Raw genomic sequence first — 17,976 nt, 5'->3', positions numbered from 1 at the left:
AAGTGCTCAAGTATTTCAAAACTCTATTTAGGTGCTTGGATACTTTCCACCACTGAATGTGCAGTAGTGAAACACACACTGTTAAGGATTTTCTTTTGTTTGTGGCCTGTGCTCCTGATTTACTTTGCCAGATCACAAACAGTCAAAGTATCGCATTTGTACCATCTTGTGGTGAGAAAAATATACACCGACAACATCTGAAGGAGAAACGTCAAATATCTTCAACACAGAAGTCAGCTGTTTTCACTTCTCCATCAAGGCGACTCACTTCCTTAGTGAGAGGCAGACTGAACAATCCAGAGAAAGACGACAGCAGCGGATCACTGTACTGTTTTATTCCTCTGTGGTAGTGGCTAGAACGGCTGATACTGGGACTCTTTCTTGTGTAACACAGCGAGTCCGGCTCCACGCTGAGAGTCGTCTGGTCTGCCCATACGAGATGACATGGCAAGTAATCCCCGCATGACATTCTTTATTTCCCTCCTTCTAACAGAGTCCGGTCACATTAGCATTCTTCTCGGACACGTAATTGGTGTCTTGCTGATGGCAGCAATAGTAGTTCTTTCTCTTTGGGTATGTGAATGACATTTGATTTGATTTATCAATCCAGCAGAGGACTGAGGTTTCAGTATTGTCATTGTTTAGATTCTGTGTGTGTGTGTGTGTGTGTTTTGTGGCTGTAGAAATGACCTCAGAGGAGAGGGACGTACTGTGCAGACAGGCCCACTGGCATCCAGGACTCCTCTGACCAGTGACAAACGACAGGAATTATCAGGTAAAGCTCTCTTCTACTTTGCAATTATGATCGTTGTGTCAAGCAGGGTGATTATGTGTGTTGTTTTCGGAATGTGTTTTTTTCAGCTCTCATATAAAGTTCATCTCCGGTTAATGTGATCTTATTAAGGAATGCACTCCTTTATAGAGCCTTTATTTAGTTTAGGTACTATTTGTTCATGAACCTAATGTTTAGTTGAATACGTTTTAATTTCTTATGAAAAAGCTTAGTCAGTACAGTGACTACATTTTAGTCTTATCCCGCCTCTTGAATTGCAAAAGGAATCTGCTTTATCACATCCTCTACAAAACAACCGTACTGAATGGAAACTAGAATTATACACATTTTGAGTACTGAGACAAGCCTTTTCACGCTGTAAGTCTTAGCCTGAAAGAGTTGTGAATTTAAATATGAGTGGTGCCCAGTTAAGTTTTGCCAGACATTTAGTGGTACAAATGATGCCAGTTAAATCAAATGTATTGATCTGAGGTTGTACTTTACGTACAGACCATAATCAAATCTCCACGAGGAAACAACCAGAGGGATCGTGAAGACCCTGGAGCGATTACGACAGCCAAAGTAAAGAAATGGATGACAAGACACACAGTCAGACATATTTATAGACGGTGAGAAATTGATACTGAGTGTGCAGCAGAAGGCAGATAGCAAAGGAGGGAGAGAGAGAGAGGGGGGGGGGGGAGAGAGTGGGCAGGGCTCTAGGTACAGTACATGAGAACAACAGCACGCCGGGCTGCTGGGACAGATGGGGGGGGGGGGGGACAAAAGAAAGGAGGGAGAGGAAGACAAGATGTGGGGTTAAGTGCTTGTAAGTGTGTGTGTGTGTGTGAGTGTGTGTGAGTGTGAGTGTGTAAGTGTGTGTGGAATCAGACGTAGACGCTGTCCAAGTGCAAGACAGGGAGCCAGGGAGAGAGATGCTGAGAGAGGATGAAGAGTAACAGGGCGAGGCAGCAGCGTGAGGCAATCAGTGTGTCTGTGCGTGTGTGTGTGTGCGTGTGTGTGAGAGGACTAGTGTGTGAGGAGAGGGATGCAGACATGTCTCTGTGAGAGGGAGCAGCACAGCAACGGTAACCATGCTGAGCCCCAAGATAAAACAGGCACGCCGGGGTAAGCACAGTCCCTCCTCCTCTTTCTCCATTCCTTCATCTCTTTTCGGTCCGTTCGTGCTTCTTCGGGGTTTTTTCCTGCAGTCCATTTTTCTCTCCCTCTCTTTCTCTGTCCCTGCGGAGCTCCATTTGTCTCGCTGCCTTTGTAATAATGTGACATCAACAACGGGGCCAGTAATTTCATTATTAACGACATTACAAAAGTGGAAGAGTGCAAGAGAAGCACCGGTGTAATTCTGCATCAAAGTGACCACTGTTGTCAGCAATGACCTGAGTTTTCTTTGCATGATCTGAAATGTCGAGGCTTCATCTTGCATGTCCAATTCTCATTGAGAGTTAACCGGCTCTACTACAGAGTGATGTCATCCCTCGTGTCTCTTCATCATGCCGTGTTTATTCATAAAAGATTTGAACCTTGTGCGGGACCCAGTGGGTTGTAGTAAAGGATGATCCTCCCTCCAACAACGGTCTGCATCGGGACACTTCCACATCTAAACAAGTGGCTGCATTTGTAAAGGTGCATTGGGACAGTTTTAAGTTGCAGATTTTTGACAGGTGAGGCTGGATCAGAAGTGATGAAAAGAATGCAGGTTTTGCAACAGCTGACTGTGAAACAGTTCTTTTAACGGCAGGTAAAAAAAACCAATGGTGACCGCCGATGTTGGGACGCCAAACATCCGTGCCTAGCACATGACTGTGTGAAGATGAATAGAGCAATAGATCACAGGAACGACTGCTGGCACGGACATTATCATGAGTACAGCTGTTCTCTTCATGGCTGGTGGAGACTACTATTTCAGGTGGTTCATATTGACAGCTGTCAACCTTCAGGAAAATAAACTGGCATTGGTTTGTAGAGGGGAGTCTAACAAGATGTTACTTTTGTGTGTGTGTGTGTTTAGGAGGAGCTATGGCTTGATTTCTCTCTTAGCCGCCGTCTTATTTGAGACAAGCAATAAAAGTACGCCCATAAAAGATGATGGGAAGGACAAATGGCTCCTCTTTCTCCTTCATGAACACAGCTTGAGAGTGCAGCAGTCACTTTACTTCGCCTTCCACATCTTGTTCGCTTCCAATCTTGCATTTGCTCTAATGGGTTTCTCCTTTGATTAGATTTTCCAGTTGTGCTTTCCTCTGACCCTTTTATGCAGCAGCATACAGTATCACAGAGCTGGATCTGCAATCAGACGCTGATATATCACAGCCGAATATCAGGGCCGTTGTTTAGAGTCCTAAAGGGAAATTATTGGTAAAACTCTGAGCTGTGGTTGAGGTTTCTGTCATTATCTGTGTGGCTGACTAAATGTCAATTTGAGGACATTTGAATAAACAAAGAGAAATGGTACACTGTACATGTAAAAGCAAAAATAACATACCAGAGTATAGTCTAATTCATATGTAAAAAATGCAATTAATACATGTGCAAAGATTTCATTTTTTGATAAGCTAATGTATTTTATAAAATATTATGCAATGCACTAAGAAGCTGAATCCTACATTTAAATTGTGTAGTCGTTGCTGGTAAAACATTCCTGTGGTTATTAAGGCTTCTCATTAACTGTGAAAAGAATACATTTGATATTTCACAAATAAATGAAATTAAATGATACTCTAAAAATAAGTTGCCATTGATTCATCTATAGATAACTCAATAATATATTATTTATCACAGGAATCATTTCTCTGCTTTATTTATACTTTTTACACTTCAAAGACATTTGCTAATATTCTGTACTTTTACCTAACACAAGGACTGAATGCATAACCTTTACATGTAAGAGTCTTTTCACTTTGTGCCAAAGGTGGCACAAAGGCCTTCATATCTGATCGTCATTATGTGTACAATTTTGTTAAATACAACGTTTGTAACAGTTCATTTCCTGAAAAAATAACAGTTTGATCCTCGTTCCTCTCAGATGTCCTGCGTCTTCTTTAAGGACATTGACAACACGGCCACGTCTGCTGTATTTATAGACCCTGCTCTCTGCTCTCGCTGTCAGCATAGAGTTTTGTTAATGACTGTTTTACGTGGTCTCCAGTCCTCTCTCTTCCCAGCAATCATGACTGCAAATGAAGGACATCCAAAAAGGGAAGAAATATAAGAGATGCAGACAGAGAGCTGATAAGCAAGCTGGAGATATTTCAGTGCAGGCCCTTGCAGATGCCCTCACTGCTGTCCTCAGCAGAAAGCAAGAGGCAATTAACAGAAAAGACATTGATCTCTCTCCCGCGGGATCTCTTTGCCGTCGCTGTTTTAACGCTATACCTTACATATACGCCAATATATCAGCTACGCTTGTAATCAGTCGGCAGCAGTTAAAGTGCTGCCTGATCGAAATCAAAACTGTTTACACATATATATATACATATGTAGGCCTATATACTTTTACACAACAAACCACCGGACAGGGGCATAAAGGCAGTGTGGCCATGCCAACAGGTGCCAAATTAGAGAAAGGTTTGGGGAGTAGTCAGCCTGAGGGCTGCGTTCACTACCCCACCATAGATGGATGAATTTGACCTTAAACAGGATGCCTTTTCTTCAAAACGGATGCCAGGGAATCTGGGTGCATGGTCAAGTCTGTGGGCTTAGCTGCACCCCAGGAGATATTTTCTATGGGTGAATTTTTAGATTAATAGCAAAACAAAGACAGAAAATCCCAAAGCAACGTGACTTCTCTGTCTTTGTGTATTTCTTTATCTCTCTCTATCCCATACTCATCCTGGTAATCCAGCAAGCCACCCTTTTGCTCTCTTCATCTCTATGTGTGTGTCCATGCAGCACGGTCCAAGAGCATGGTGCTGGGAGAGTTGTCCCGGGTCTCCAGGCCCTGCTCTCCTCTGGGTCAGGAGAAGGCCCTGAAGGCCGGCTGGCTCAAGAGACAGCGGAGCATCATGAAGAACTGGCAGCTGCGTTGGTTCGTTCTGAGGACCGAAGCTCTTTATTTTTACAAGGACCAGGATGAAACCAAGGCACAGGTGATGTGTGCAAATTAACACACACACAAGACAGTTTTTATGTTACTGAATGGTTTCCCTCGTAGGGCCATACGTTACCATACCAACTCTGAAAACAATTGATTGATTATTTTAAAAGAAATATGATAAGTAAAATTAAACCCTTTTATGTGTGATGTGATCATTTTTAAGCTACAATCTATTATTTCATTTTTATTTTTTTTAAGAGAAACTAAAGCTGGATCAATATTCAATCTTCTTTCACACAAAAAATCATCGCCTTAAGACATCACAGCACTTTCCATCAAAGCAGTAGTGTGTCGTAAATGCCCTGACACACACAATGGGAGTGTGGTAACTTGCCCTGTGCTTCTGCTGCGAGCACTTAGTTGCCGACCTTTGACCCGCTTCGCAGTGAAGGGATCAGAACGACACAGTACGAGAAGTGCCAAAGGGATAAATAGATGTTTCCCTGAGTCATCCCTCCCTACATCCTCTCCGCCTGCGTCTGTTGGACAAACGCCCAGAGCTCGATGTACTCAGAACTCTCTGATGTTCAACGCGCACGCCACGTCCACAACCACTAATTGATTAATAGTTTGGCCGTTGAATGCGATGCTGGTGTTTTCCTGTCTTATCCCTTCCAGGGTTGTATTCCTCTTCAGGGCAGCCAGGTCAATGAGCTGCCCGTCAATCAGGACGAGCCTGGTCGTCACCCGTTTGAAATTGTTCCAGGTGAGTTGCCGTAGTGACAACTCTGTGCGTAGGTGAGCAAGTGAGTCAACATGTATTGTTCTCCATGTTTAGTGTTTAGTTCCAGTTACATTGTATTTTACACAAAAGCTCATTTCAAATCATTTACTACACTTACAAAAACGTAGTTAGTTTTTAGTGTTTAGAAAGATGATTCAAATCAACTTTGCTGATTGTAAAAAAAAAGATAAGATGTTCATATTTATATATTACCTTCTGGTTTTAGTTTTTTTAACAGCTATTTCCATACAACGGAAAGGACACTAGTGTAAGCCTTAAAAACACGTTGATGTGCTTTGGATCATGGTGAGCACTTGTGCAAACTAAATGCAATTTGTACCAATTGGGGGTGTGGTCTCTTAACATGTTAACAATTTGTGTTAATTAAATGACAACAGTGTGAAAAGACGCTGATGAAAAAGTCCTAGACAGAAAGACAAGGAGGCATGGTGCAGTCACATGTGTCCACAGGGAACACTTTCTCTCACATCACACCCTATGTAGCATAGAGCGCAACGTAAAAATGAATGCAGGCACTGATGGATATATAGCCTTCACAGCCAGCCCTACCAATCACTTACTCAGAGAACTCCCTTTTAGGTTGTGTTCATGAGAAGGTTTTTATCAGTAGAAAATAAACATGTTATGAATAGCAGCTTTGATGCTTTTATCTCCACCTGCAACCGAGTAGTGCTTCCACCCCTTCAAACGCAAGAGATTGCAAAGTTGCATGAAAGGAGATATTTTCACATGGTGTAGTCAAAGGTAACTAGAATCGACCGAAATGTCAAACCAGTTGGTATCAAGCTGTGTGCAGGAGGCGGGCAGAGACAGGCAGAGAGGCTGAGCTACATGGCTGCCTCTTTGTACCTCCAGTACCGGGGTGCTGGAGTTAATAAGGTCATTTGAGTGGCACAATTCATTTGATCAGCAAAGCACTTTTAAAAGTCATGAGCTCCGATTCGATGTAATTAAAGGACTGTGGCTTTGGAATGTGTGAGTCACTTTGTCCTGCGGATCCAGGGAGTAATAAAATATGTTTGTTTTCAGGAGTGGCTGGTGAAAAGGATCGAACAGGCCTCAGCCACGAATCATTCCTGCTAATGGCCAACTCTCAGAGTGACATGGAGGACTGGGTCAGAGCCATTCGTAGAGTCATTTGGGCTCCTCTTGGAGGAGGTGTGACCCTTAACCATATCTATACACAAAATGTTCACAGAGCACATCCCCAGTATTAAGCAAATGTAGTACTATTTCCTTGAATGGGCTCAAACTTCCTGGGTACACATGTGGAGACATTCTGTCAATTACCAACCTGAAATGTGTTGTTCTTCTGCGTGGCTGCAGGCGTCTTTGGGCAGCACCTCGAGGAGACAATGTTGTGCGAGGCCCAGTGTGGCCCTCAGCGACTGGTCCCTGTGCTGGTCGAACAGTGTGTGTGTTTCATACGTGAACATGGGCTCCAGGAGGAGGGCCTTTTTAGGGCCCCTGGGCAGACCAACCATGTTCGAGAGCTGCAAGATGCCTTCGACCGCGGCGAGAAGCCAGTGTTTGACAGGTGACGCGGTGGGAGGGGCCATTTTATTGATAGCAGCATGTTGAGCTATAATCTGTGCAGGCCTGGACTGTATGCTTTCCTGTCTCTTGCAGTACCACTGATGTCCACACTGTGGCATCACTGCTAAAACTGTACATACGGGAGCTGCCGGAGCCTATAATCCCGTTCTCCAAATACACGCAGTTTCTCTCTTGTGCTCAGCTCCTTACCAAGGACAAAGAAATGGTAAACACATGTCTGCTCAACACTTTAGAGGTACATTTGCAAACGTCTGCCTCAAAAATAAACGCGTCTTTTTTTTCAAGGGTAATGTGGAGCTAGGCAAACAGGTGAAATCCCTTCCTCAGGTCAACAACAACCTCCTCACGTACATCTGCAAGTAAGTCCATACTGTTTTGTCTTCTGCCGTATAAGAGCAGTTCTAAAGCCCACTGATGTGTTTTGGGTTTTATTGTTGCTACTTTTCCATTAACTGTCAGCCTGTCATACAAGAAGAATAACATCCATTGCACCCACATGCCACCACGCGTCATCGGGGGAAGTGGCATCAGCTTGATTGACTCTGAGTGTTAATAATTGCATGTCTTTTCAGCCTTCTGCGTCTATTAATATATCTTCAACCGGACCCATAGACTCATGACTCAGTTCTCATTGTTGTGTAAATGGATGAAAAGGGTTTCTACACTGTTCGATCTTGGAACTAATTACTGATTTTGGTTTGTTCTGCTCAGGTTTCTAGACGAGGTTCAATCTCACTCCAGTGAGAATAAAATGAGTGTTCAGAATCTGGCCACTGTGTTTGGACCAAATATCCTTCGGCCCAGGGTGGAGGACCCAGTTACCATGATGGAGGGTTTGTGATAATGTTAATGTTAACTGCGGCACAAACTCATTATCATTATGAACAATGCCATGAAACATTTAGACTGTTTGTGTGCTTGTCATTGTAAACAGGAAGTACGCAGGTGCAGCACCTCATGACTGTGCTGATCAGTGAACACACTAAACTTTACCAAAGGGAGGAGGTCAAAACAGAAACCAAGATTCCCCCGGAGCAGCAGCAGCAGCAGAGTTCTATCCAACGCTGCAAAGTCGAATGGCTCACACAGGAGGACACCGCCTCCCCGGCCCCCAAAACCCCTAAAGAGGAACTCAAACTTTCAACCCCTTCTAAAGACAGTGAGCCAACTGTGCAGAGTCCCATTACAATGTCGGAGAAGGGTGAGGATGGTCAAAATGAAGCAAAGGGCCAAGGTAAGACCGAAGAGAGAATGGATGGACAAGCAGATGGCAAAAACGACGCCAGAGGGGGAAGCGAGGCAGCCGTCAGCCCCAGCAGACAGTCCAAAGCTCTGCCCGCCTGGAGGAGCAACTTCAAAGGAGGTGCAGCATCCGGGGGGCAGAGGGGGAAAATGGGGGGGTCGGCGGGAGACGTGTCAGCAGCTGGTGGGAGCAACTGGCTGATGAATGGCCTGTCATCCCTCCGAGCTCACAAGCGCACCACCTCATCTGGTGAAAGACTTAAAGACTCCAGTTTGAAGGATTCAACCCTCTCCCTTAAAGAGGCCACCGTTCCAGCTAGGGACACACAGAGACACTCGGACGAAGACTCCTCTCAAACCCCCCTGTATCATCGGGCGCTCCTGCAGTCACACAGACTGTCTGCCTATGACAACGTGGCTCCCTCCAGTCTAAGCCTTCCCGCTGACACGTCCTCCACCTGGACTTCCTTTGAGATTTCATTGGCCGAGCCAGAGGGCAGAGATAAGGCAGCAAAATTAGGGCGGGGTCAAGAGAGACCCATAGAGGTGACGGACAGTTCGAGTCCCCTGGACAACAGTGCAAAGGGTCCTGAGGAAGGTACAAATGAAGGTCTGAAGGTCCTGCTGAGCGAGCTCAAGCAGGAGCTGAAGGAACAGAGGACAAGCAACGAGACCAGCATTCGCAAGTAAGAACGAGACACTTTTCACTTCCTGTCAAATAACCAATTACAACTAATTAGCCTGTGTTTATAACCCCTTCTTCTCTTCTTTTGAGATTGGAGGAGTCCTGTTCGGAGTACCAGTCCCAGGTAAACCGCCTCGAGGAGGAGCTGGACCAGGAGAAAAAGAAGTTCCACATGCTGGAGATCCGGTTCAGGAACTCGGAGCGGGCACATCAAGACGCAGAGAACCGAAACGTTCTCCTCCAGAAGGAAATGGAGGAGTTCTTCAAGACCCTCGGAGATCTGACCACAGGAGCAACCAGGACCAACTAGAGGAGACCAACCTGCCTTCATCTGGTTCATTGGAGGAGAAAGAGGAGCTTGGGACTACCAGTTAGCTGCACAGCTTTGAAGACCAAATAGTACTTGCCATCTTGTTGTCTTTAGTACAGCCGTCTTGTGCCTACAGTGCCGCTGCAAGACGAGATCTCCTCTGGACTAAGCAATCATTTTACTATCCTGCCAAATCCCTTACTATTATTCATCTGACATGTAGGTGACTATTTATGAACAGTGAGAAGAACAGGACTTACTGGTGATATGAGGTACAGTCTCCCATGCACCCCATTCATTTCCCTTTGGAAATCCTATTCTCAAAAGAAATGTTAACTTGATAGTAAAAGAAAGAACAATGTGAGACATTAAAATTCTACTGTTTTATTTGCTGGAGTTGAAGGTAGACAGTTTTCATTTTATATGTATATAATTGGTCTGTGGGTGAAGCCATTTCAAATCCACAGCTGAACTTCACACAGCTGGCCCGATCAAAACACACAAACCAGGTTAACTCTTTGCCAACAAACCATCAGAAGACTGCAGTATCATGCCAGTAGTGTTGGATGGCTTTCCCATCGTTCCCTTAAATGACCCTACACTAAAAACCAGATTTGCTCAGAGAAAACTCATGCGTAGTCTATTCTATCTTTTCTCTTTTTTGAGGAGATGGAGGAGAGGAAAATGACACAAAGGGAAGCCACAACAGTCAGTTGAGATTGTTGCTCAGAACGAGTCCGGAGATGCCTAACAATCGCCAAAGTGCATTCTGGGAGCTGATGCTAGGAGTTGCTGCCTGGAGTGCCCAACCATGAAAAGGGCAAAGCGACAGGTTGGGAATTTGAGCCATCAAATACATCTAAAAGGTTAACATGGCATATAGTCATAGCCTCTTTCCTCATCTACAATAAAAATTAACGGATCAATCACTGACTATATTAATCTATGAATTATATTGCACAAAAAAAAGAAAAACAAAATGCATATAAATAGTAATTCTGAATGAAATGTACATTAAATACAATAGTAATCCTACCTTGAAATAAATAAATAAATAAATGAATAAAGCTAATGCAGAAAAAAAAGTATCTTTTTTTCCCCTATTATGAACGATGCGTGCCATGATATGCATACGGTATCTTCAAAGATGTACATGTGTGAGGTAGAACTCAGTTAGAACTCGGACGCACTACAGAAGCATGTGCAACAAAGAGGACTGAAAATCATTCAACCGAGTAAGGGCACTTAAAATAAATATGTAAAATATCAGACAGCTGTGAATATATGTCTGAAAGGACTTGCCAAAGGGGTAAGGTGACTCATTTAGACTTAGTCTCTGGTGACAGTCTCCAAATACAGAACTCATTCTAGCCAGTGGAATGGCCCACATTAACATATTACAGTGCTAACAGTTATCACTGGCTCCGGGACTACGCCACACTTCTACTCCGTTACATTCACCCTGTTCTTCCTCATCAAACAGACCATCGCATACAAATTACATCCAAGTAACTAAACAAGTTCAAACACAGTCAGTTAACAGTACGCTATAGTAAAAAAAAGAAATTCAGTGTCCGGGAAATAGACAATTTGACCGCCTGTCAAGATACACGCAGTCAAAAGGTGACATAATACTAAGAAGTAAGGTAGCTTGGATACACCGGAGGAGGCTTTCTACAAGAAAGATGAAGAACAATATCAAAAAAAAAAAATCATTCAGTGCAATCGGGTCCCAGGTGAAGTGCGCTATTTTCTAATGTTAAAAAGAGAATTTGGGTAGATTTATCCAAATGTACCAAAATCAAAACAAAAATGCCAAATGGAGAATTCAAATAAAAATATATTCAACATAATATTGCAGTGCTAACTGTGGTATTCGACTGTAGCAGCAGCTAAAAACAGCAATGTGTAAAGTACACTTCAATCCCTCCTTCTCGTAACATACATCACAGATTCACATCATAACATACTCTGATTCTTTGCTGAAAAAATACAGTAATAATGATACAATTCCAAACCACAATAATTTACAGCAGTATAAGGGGAGGGGGGAATAAAAACAAACTGTACATTAAAAGCGCAGCTCTACAAACTAACATGAGAAGTTAGTTAGAAATTGGCCTAAATTCTCTCCTATCACTTACACTGATGAGGAGAGGTTCACTTTTTGTGTGCGTGTGTGTGTGTGTGTATGTGTGTGTGTACATGTGTGCGTTATCTGCAGCAGGCCAGTGCACCCAGGGAGGTGTGGCTGTCCAAGCTGCTGTCATTTTCAGAGGTCATGGTGGGGTCACTGCTCGCGTCAGTGGGCTCTGTGGACATGGACGAGACATCATTGGCCGAAGAAGAGGAGGACGACGTGGGCTGAGGGGGGCTGTCAATCACTGCTGCACCTGTGCTGCGAAAAACACACGTCAACGCATAGGTTTCATTGAAACACACACGACAAATGCAGATCCAGACAGTGCTTCAAACCAAAAGTTTTGACTCGCAGGTCAGAAGAGAGGAGTTATATTAAACAATTTTGTTCTGGGAATGTTACTCCTTTAGTCTTAAAATATCCAAATTTTATTCTCTTGTATGGCTTTATCCATAAAATATGCTTCCGTTTTATTTAAGGAATATTATAACTTGAATCCCCAAATCTCTGTACTTTTAGTATTAAAATGAATATTGAAATATGGTTGAAACATTAATGATTTATAACTTTTTAACAACATTTATACCAGATTTGACCTAGTGTATATATGAAGTGTTAAGTGAATGTGTGTAAAATAAACAGTAATAACTTCCTTTAATTATTCAATCTTTACAGACACCCATCAGGTGATTCACTTATCCTCCCTAAATCTTTTCATCCACCAAAGTTATGAAGATTACTCACCTAAAGGAGGCGGCTGGCCCCTTATCACGCCATTCCTTTTCCACTCCTCCCATTCACTCACTTCCTTATAAATTAGCACTAAAAGTTAAAGATGAGAAAAAATGTTAAGTGAGGCAAGAGAGACAGCGAGGAATCATCATTAAAATACCCCAGTATGTAGTAAACTTGTATTGGTAGAGTTTGTAAAGCATCATGATCCTCTCTTGGACAGGCTTTGCTGGTGTGACTCTTCTAAAAATGAGTGAACGGTCATTATCACCTGGCAGGGGTTTAGGATGAGCTCATCCTGCTGGCTGCTCAACTGAAAGTGATATTTACTCATTATTGGAAGTCCTAGCATGCTCCAAAGAGTCAGGTTCCCCCCACAGTGGAAAACACTAACAGAGAGGCTTTAAAAAGGGGTTTCGAGTCATGCAACAGACCTTCTGGCTAGCCAACCTGAAACAAAGTGTTGAGTTAATAGTCTTAGTGTGCCGTCTCACCTTTCCACTCTTCCACAGTATGCTCCCTCTCATCCAGATGTTTGTGCAGGACCTTTGGGGGGGGCTGAGAAAGAGAAAACGGCTTAAATGGCACATTGGTGGCAGAAGAGCATTGCCAACTTTCCACAAGTGATGTAATTAAAATCTCATGGGACCTATTTAAGGATCATGCACTCCGATCAGCGATCCACTTACTGCCTCCACTTCAGCTGGGTCGTACCAAACATTGATGTAGGGGTGCTGCAGGGCCTCGTCCACAGAGATGCGCTTGGAGGCATCGATCACTAACATCTTGGATAAAAGATCCCTGGCTTGGCTCGCTGAGGAAAGAAACAACACGACTGTCAGATGGAGCCGCTGAAGGAGAGCGGTTTGCGTCGTGGCAGGGGAAAACGCACAGTACCTTTCAGTTTGTTGTGGTCAGAGTCGGCAGGGAACAGCACGTCCGGAAAGAGCTTCTCAAAGCTGTAGCCAGCGTAGCGTGGCCGGTTTTCCACGTACGTTCTCACTGACTGGTTCAGCTTCATTAGGAAATCCTGAGATGGAGTGCCGAGCTGCTCGATTACCTTGTTCCACTGGTCGATGTCTGATGTGTTTGTGTGAAGGAAAAACACACTGTTCCCTCTCACACCATAAGGGAGACCTGACTTCACGTTTTTGGGAGATGCACACACCAACAGCTCTACTTTGGTGGCCCAAGTACTAAAATGAGGATTGAGTTATACAGCGCCCCATTCCTTTCCTATGCAGCTAATACATAATATTATACCAACTTTCTCACTCGACTACTACCCTTTAACACTTGGTTTGGCTTGACGGTCTCACAATACGTGGATGCAGCAGAGCAATGATGAAACTGACAGAATACAATGAATGACAATGTGGCAGAAGGCAGCTCTCAGGATGGTTGTCGCCGTTCTCTTCACACATAATGAAGTGATGACGCGCTGATCAATCATTGATGGGGAAGGATACGATCAGTGCCGGGGAACAAAACACTTCCCCTGATCATCTCAGCCACTATGCAGCCCACTGACCATACGTCCACTGGAGGCAGATGTTCAGGTGACGGGGTAGTGGGCATGCAAACAAAAACAAGGAGGTCAAATAAAGGAGTAGAAACAAAAAGGTAAATGAATGCAAACAGAATGGCAGTGGTGTGGATTCCAATGAAAATGGAGAGCTTGCAGGATCAGCCAGATTTATGAGAGAAAGAGCTACGCAGCGTCATGCGAATGAAAACGTGCATGTGTGCAGGCCACACCGGGCAGAAAGCTTTGAATGAGGTGTGTTATGACAAGTCCCTTGTAGCCTGGCAAAACATACCGTGTTAACTATCCAGGGGAAAATCTATTAGTCTGCAGAACACAAAGCACAAACCCTTAACAAAGACTGTCTGAGTTAGGAGAGTGAGGAAAGATTTTAAAAAAAGATCCAAGGATACAGTCCCTTCCCGGGAAGAGGATTTTATGGCGAACCATTTCTGCGAGTATGCAGCCCACAGACCATATGTCCACTAGTGGCGTGGAACACGGTGAACAAAGAGGATTAGAGGAATGCACAACAACAGGTTAGTTGCACAAAGGGGGTCAGTTTCTTAGGACATAGTCCTATCATGTAAAGAAGCCACATGCAGGTTACACAGCGTGCACAGCAAGGTCCCTGTGTGTTAGAATGGCTCCAACACACAAGGTTTTAAAGGTCAACAGCTCTTTGGTCCACTACAGCAATAACACCCATAAAACAAAGTTGCAATTCATTACACTAATAATAGCTGGTTTACCTATTCAAGACAATAAAAAGGTGATAATGATAAGAAACCTTTTTAAGGTGGGTCCCTAATACTCTAAAGTCTAACATCAGTAAACGACAAACAGAGGTTGTTATTGTAGATATTGTAGTGGCAGAGACAGGAAACAGGTAACAACTAACCATTGGCTTGGTAGCCCATGCCCAGGATAACCTCGGGTGCTCTGTAGTAGCGAGTAACCACATACGGTGTCATCAGGAGGCCCGTGGCAGCCGTCCGAGCCAAGCCAAAGTCCAAAATCTTCAGTGTACAATCGGACTTGACAACTATATTACTAGGCTTGAGGTCCTACAGAGGAACACATACCCCAAAAATATTTTTTTAAATAATAATTTTGTCAATAAGAAGCAATCAATCACAAAACATGGGGATCAATAGCTACGGATGGAGCAACAGCTAATGTATTGATTTAACCAACATTCTGAGACAAAATACACTAGAAATTACCACATCTTGATAGAGTATCCTATTGTCCAATCAGAGACCATGATTTTTTACGGTAGCTGCTTTGGACATTGTACATATATTTTTTTAGCTCCGCTGCTTCTTTACTTTAACAAGGAATTATTTTCCCATTTTTACATTCCCATAGTCAGTGACTATTGCAATGATATCACAACTGGCTGCATTTTTCTAATCGTATGGATTTCTTTCTCTTCATGATTTGGTGCAATCAGTCTCTGCACACGCTTATCACTTATTATCAATCCTTATGAAGATGCAATATGTCCACCTGCCTGTCTATACTGACTCACATAGTACATTTGGTGTTATCAATAATAACTCCAAAATAACGCCGAGGTGACCGTTTTCCCGTAGAATCAAGTCACTGAGGGTTTAACGGGTCCCTTTTGGGCCACTGGCCTGGCATTAGTCTGTGAAGTCATGGCCAGCTCATGCTCACCCTGTGAATGATGCCGGCAGCATGTAGGTGTTTGATGCCGCACAGCGTCTGATACAGCAGATAGGACAGCCGCTCGTGGTCCAGCTCCATCTGAATGACCTGGCACAGGTTTGCATCCATCAGCTCCATCACCAGGTATCTGACGGAGCAGAAAGGGGTTACACGGCAGCAAGAGAAGGGTAACGTGGTACAGCCACGCCTCACATGTAGCTACTTACACATCTTGGAATTCCTCTAATGATTTTTGTGGTGTAAATACATTCAATAGGCCAATGATCTGTGGGGATTAAAAGAAAATTGTCATATGAAAGCACAATTAAAGTACCACACACATTCAAGCATTCACATTCTGACCATATGTGATATTTTTCCGACTTACATTTTTGTGATTGACACATTTCATTAGGACTAGCTCTCTATACGCCCTCTTGGCATGCGTTTGGTTTTGAAAAGGCCGACTCAGCTTCTTGATGGCAACATTCCGTTCAAGGTTTTGGTCATAAGCAGAGCTGTGGAAAAACAAGTTAGGGAATGGTTTCAAAATAAGATCATAGATGCAGTATAAGAGGGATTAGAAATTACAGGTTAATATCTGTTCCTATGTCAGAATATCTCTAAAATAGAAAGAAACGACAATTTGCAGTTTAAATAGATTCCTATTTCTCTTTATGGAGAAGACACAAATATTCTTTGGTTGTCAGGAATGTTCAGGTAAAATATTGGAAACAGTGACCAATATTTGAGCTGTTTTACTAAATATGGACGAGGATGCAACACTCACCAGACGATTCCCTGGGCTCCTGAGCCGATGGGTCTTAAATTCTGGTATCGCTTCAGTACTGTGAACGTTGAATCTCCAACATCTAGGCTGTAGAACTCTCTTTCTCTCTTGTTTTTGTTCATGGCGAAATCTTCAACTACAGCTTTCTGTGCATCCAAAAATGTCCTCTGTGTACACAAAGACAGGCACACGTTTCAGTTTCACCAGAAATATAAAAGTCAAACTAAAATCCCTGCTTCCAAGAAAGCAGATTAGAAGAAAAGCCACGGCTGGATTTCTGGTTTCTTATCTCCGCTACCACACCAGGATGGAGGATTTGATACCATCAGCAGACATCTACTCCATCATAAGAAACATGACCCTCCGAATGGCTCCGTCACACGGGCAAACCAAGCGTGGTGACAATTCCTATGCATTTGCACTAGAGTCCAGCAGACAAGCACAGTTCTACAAGCAGTTCGTCCACAGGCGCAGATCCACCCCTTGCACCGGTTTGGGTGAGAGCCCAGATGAGACACCACGTAGAGACGCCAATTTGATCCAATGGACTTCCTTTGCCTTTCTTCGGGTCTTACGTAAGCTGCGTAGTCCCCCTCCCCACCCAGCCGACACACAGTCCATATGAGGGATGTAATTGCCAGAATAAAATGAGTCAGCTCTCTGCCAACGTCACAAGGACGTACATAACATCCACCTCCCTCACAACATGAAAATAGACATGTTGCCTATTTTTATATTGTGCACAGAAAGACAAATACGCTTGTCTGCTTTATGCAGACTTGAATGGCATTGCTCTACAGTACTGGAGGTATATACAGCTATCTGTGGCTCTGCGGTATGGCCATTAGTGGATTAATGGTTATCCATAAGGTTGATTAGGTTCTGGTCAGTGCAGGGAGAGAATCACAGGCGGATTTGATTTTGTAAATTGCTATTTTTTAGTAACACATGTAGCTGGAATTACTGTGAAATAACTAGTATTGATGATCATGACTACACGCTGCATCGACAAATACCTCTGAAATCAATGGCTCCCTATAAGATTGCAGTTATGTGTCAGCTGCGGTATTTACTCTGTAGAAGGAACGCAGCCACAGCAGCTCTGATGCATCCAGGTACTTCGTGTATCCTGCATTCCTAGAGAGCACCTTTCTGATATCCTAACCTGCGTTTCCCCTAAACAGGTTCTTCCGAATCACACACTAAAAAAAAAACCAATTCAGATTGTGGTTCTGTGCAGACTAAAAAGATCTGTAAATATTCTCACAACACAACATGTGGTGCTTTATTTTCTTCATCCCATGAAATCAACCCGCATCAAAACGAGTAGCGCGCACACACACACACACACACACACACACACACACATATAACGGATGCAAAGCTAAGCAGCTCATTAAATGAGAAACGGCTCCTGTATACGATTAACATATGTGCCCCGCCAGCTCGTGTTCTCTCGACGTGCGCGGATATATGTCACACGTATTATCCACATCTACGGGCCTTGTGCATCCGTACGCCCGATCCCAAGCCGGGGCCGCCTCATGCGAACAGTACGCGGGGCGGACACGGAGACTCCATCATGGAACATGGAGGCTCTCATTAACCGCAGGACCACCGAGGAACCCGGATTGATTCAATCGCGATCCTCGTCAGAGGGTTAACCTTGGCCACACGACCCCCCTCTGTC

At 43.7% G+C, this 17,976-nt stretch overlaps 2 protein-coding genes across 9 annotated transcripts in view; one reads left to right on the top strand and one right to left on the bottom strand.

Annotated features, from left to right (window-relative positions):
- The first annotated feature begins 482 nt into the window (after positions 1-482).
- Positions 483-9,817, top strand: arhgap22 (Rho GTPase activating protein 22). Of its 2 annotated transcripts, XM_037464837.2 has the most exons (11): positions 483-573; positions 684-775; positions 4,682-4,878; positions 5,505-5,592; positions 6,661-6,789; positions 6,958-7,168; positions 7,261-7,393; positions 7,474-7,547; positions 7,900-8,021; positions 8,123-9,116; positions 9,206-9,817. In XM_037464837.2, the coding sequence occupies exons 3-11, from the start codon at positions 4,696-4,698 to the stop codon at positions 9,423-9,425; spliced, it is 2,154 nt and encodes a 717-aa protein (XP_037320734.2). In that variant the 5' UTR covers positions 483-573; positions 684-775; positions 4,682-4,695; the 3' UTR covers positions 9,426-9,817. The 2 variants fall into 2 exon arrangements, with proteins under 2 accessions (XP_037320734.2, XP_037320733.2); XM_037464836.2 differs by lacking the exons at positions 483-573; positions 684-775 and adding an exon at positions 1,497-1,900.
- Positions 9,794-17,976, bottom strand: part of mapk8a (mitogen-activated protein kinase 8a) — a 10,208-nt gene continuing 2,025 nt past the window's right edge. For 5 of the 7 annotated variants that reach the window (XM_037464843.2, XM_037464838.2, XM_037464842.2 and 2 more), the window contains exons 2-12: positions 16,287-16,453; positions 15,885-16,014; positions 15,724-15,782; positions 15,506-15,644; positions 14,724-14,889; positions 14,236-14,307; positions 13,195-13,377; positions 12,987-13,111; positions 12,792-12,855; positions 12,310-12,387; positions 9,794-11,818 (exon numbers count right to left, since the gene is read on the bottom strand). In XM_037464843.2, coding sequence (XP_037320740.1) covers positions 11,640-11,818; positions 12,310-12,387; positions 12,792-12,855; positions 12,987-13,111; positions 13,195-13,377; positions 14,236-14,307; positions 14,724-14,889; positions 15,506-15,644; positions 15,724-15,782; positions 15,885-16,014; positions 16,287-16,408 — 1,317 coding nt within the window. In that variant the 5' untranslated portion in view covers positions 16,409-16,453 and the 3' untranslated portion in view covers positions 9,794-11,639. Of the gene's footprint in view, positions 11,824-12,309; positions 12,388-12,791; positions 12,856-12,986; positions 13,112-13,194; positions 13,378-13,766; positions 13,839-14,235; positions 14,308-14,723; positions 14,890-15,505; positions 15,645-15,723; positions 15,783-15,884; positions 16,015-16,286; positions 16,454-17,976 lie in introns of all 7 variants that reach the window. The other 2 variants (XM_037464839.2, XM_037464844.2) reach the window with 2 other exon arrangements.

The sequence above is a fragment of the Pungitius pungitius genome, chromosome 13, assembly GCF_949316345.1.
Source record: "Pungitius pungitius chromosome 13, fPunPun2.1, whole genome shotgun sequence".
In the NCBI taxonomy this organism is placed as follows: domain Eukaryota; kingdom Metazoa; phylum Chordata; class Actinopteri; order Perciformes; family Gasterosteidae; genus Pungitius; species Pungitius pungitius.
Note: the sequence above shows the minus strand (reverse complement) of the source record. Positions and strands in the feature narration are given on the sequence as shown.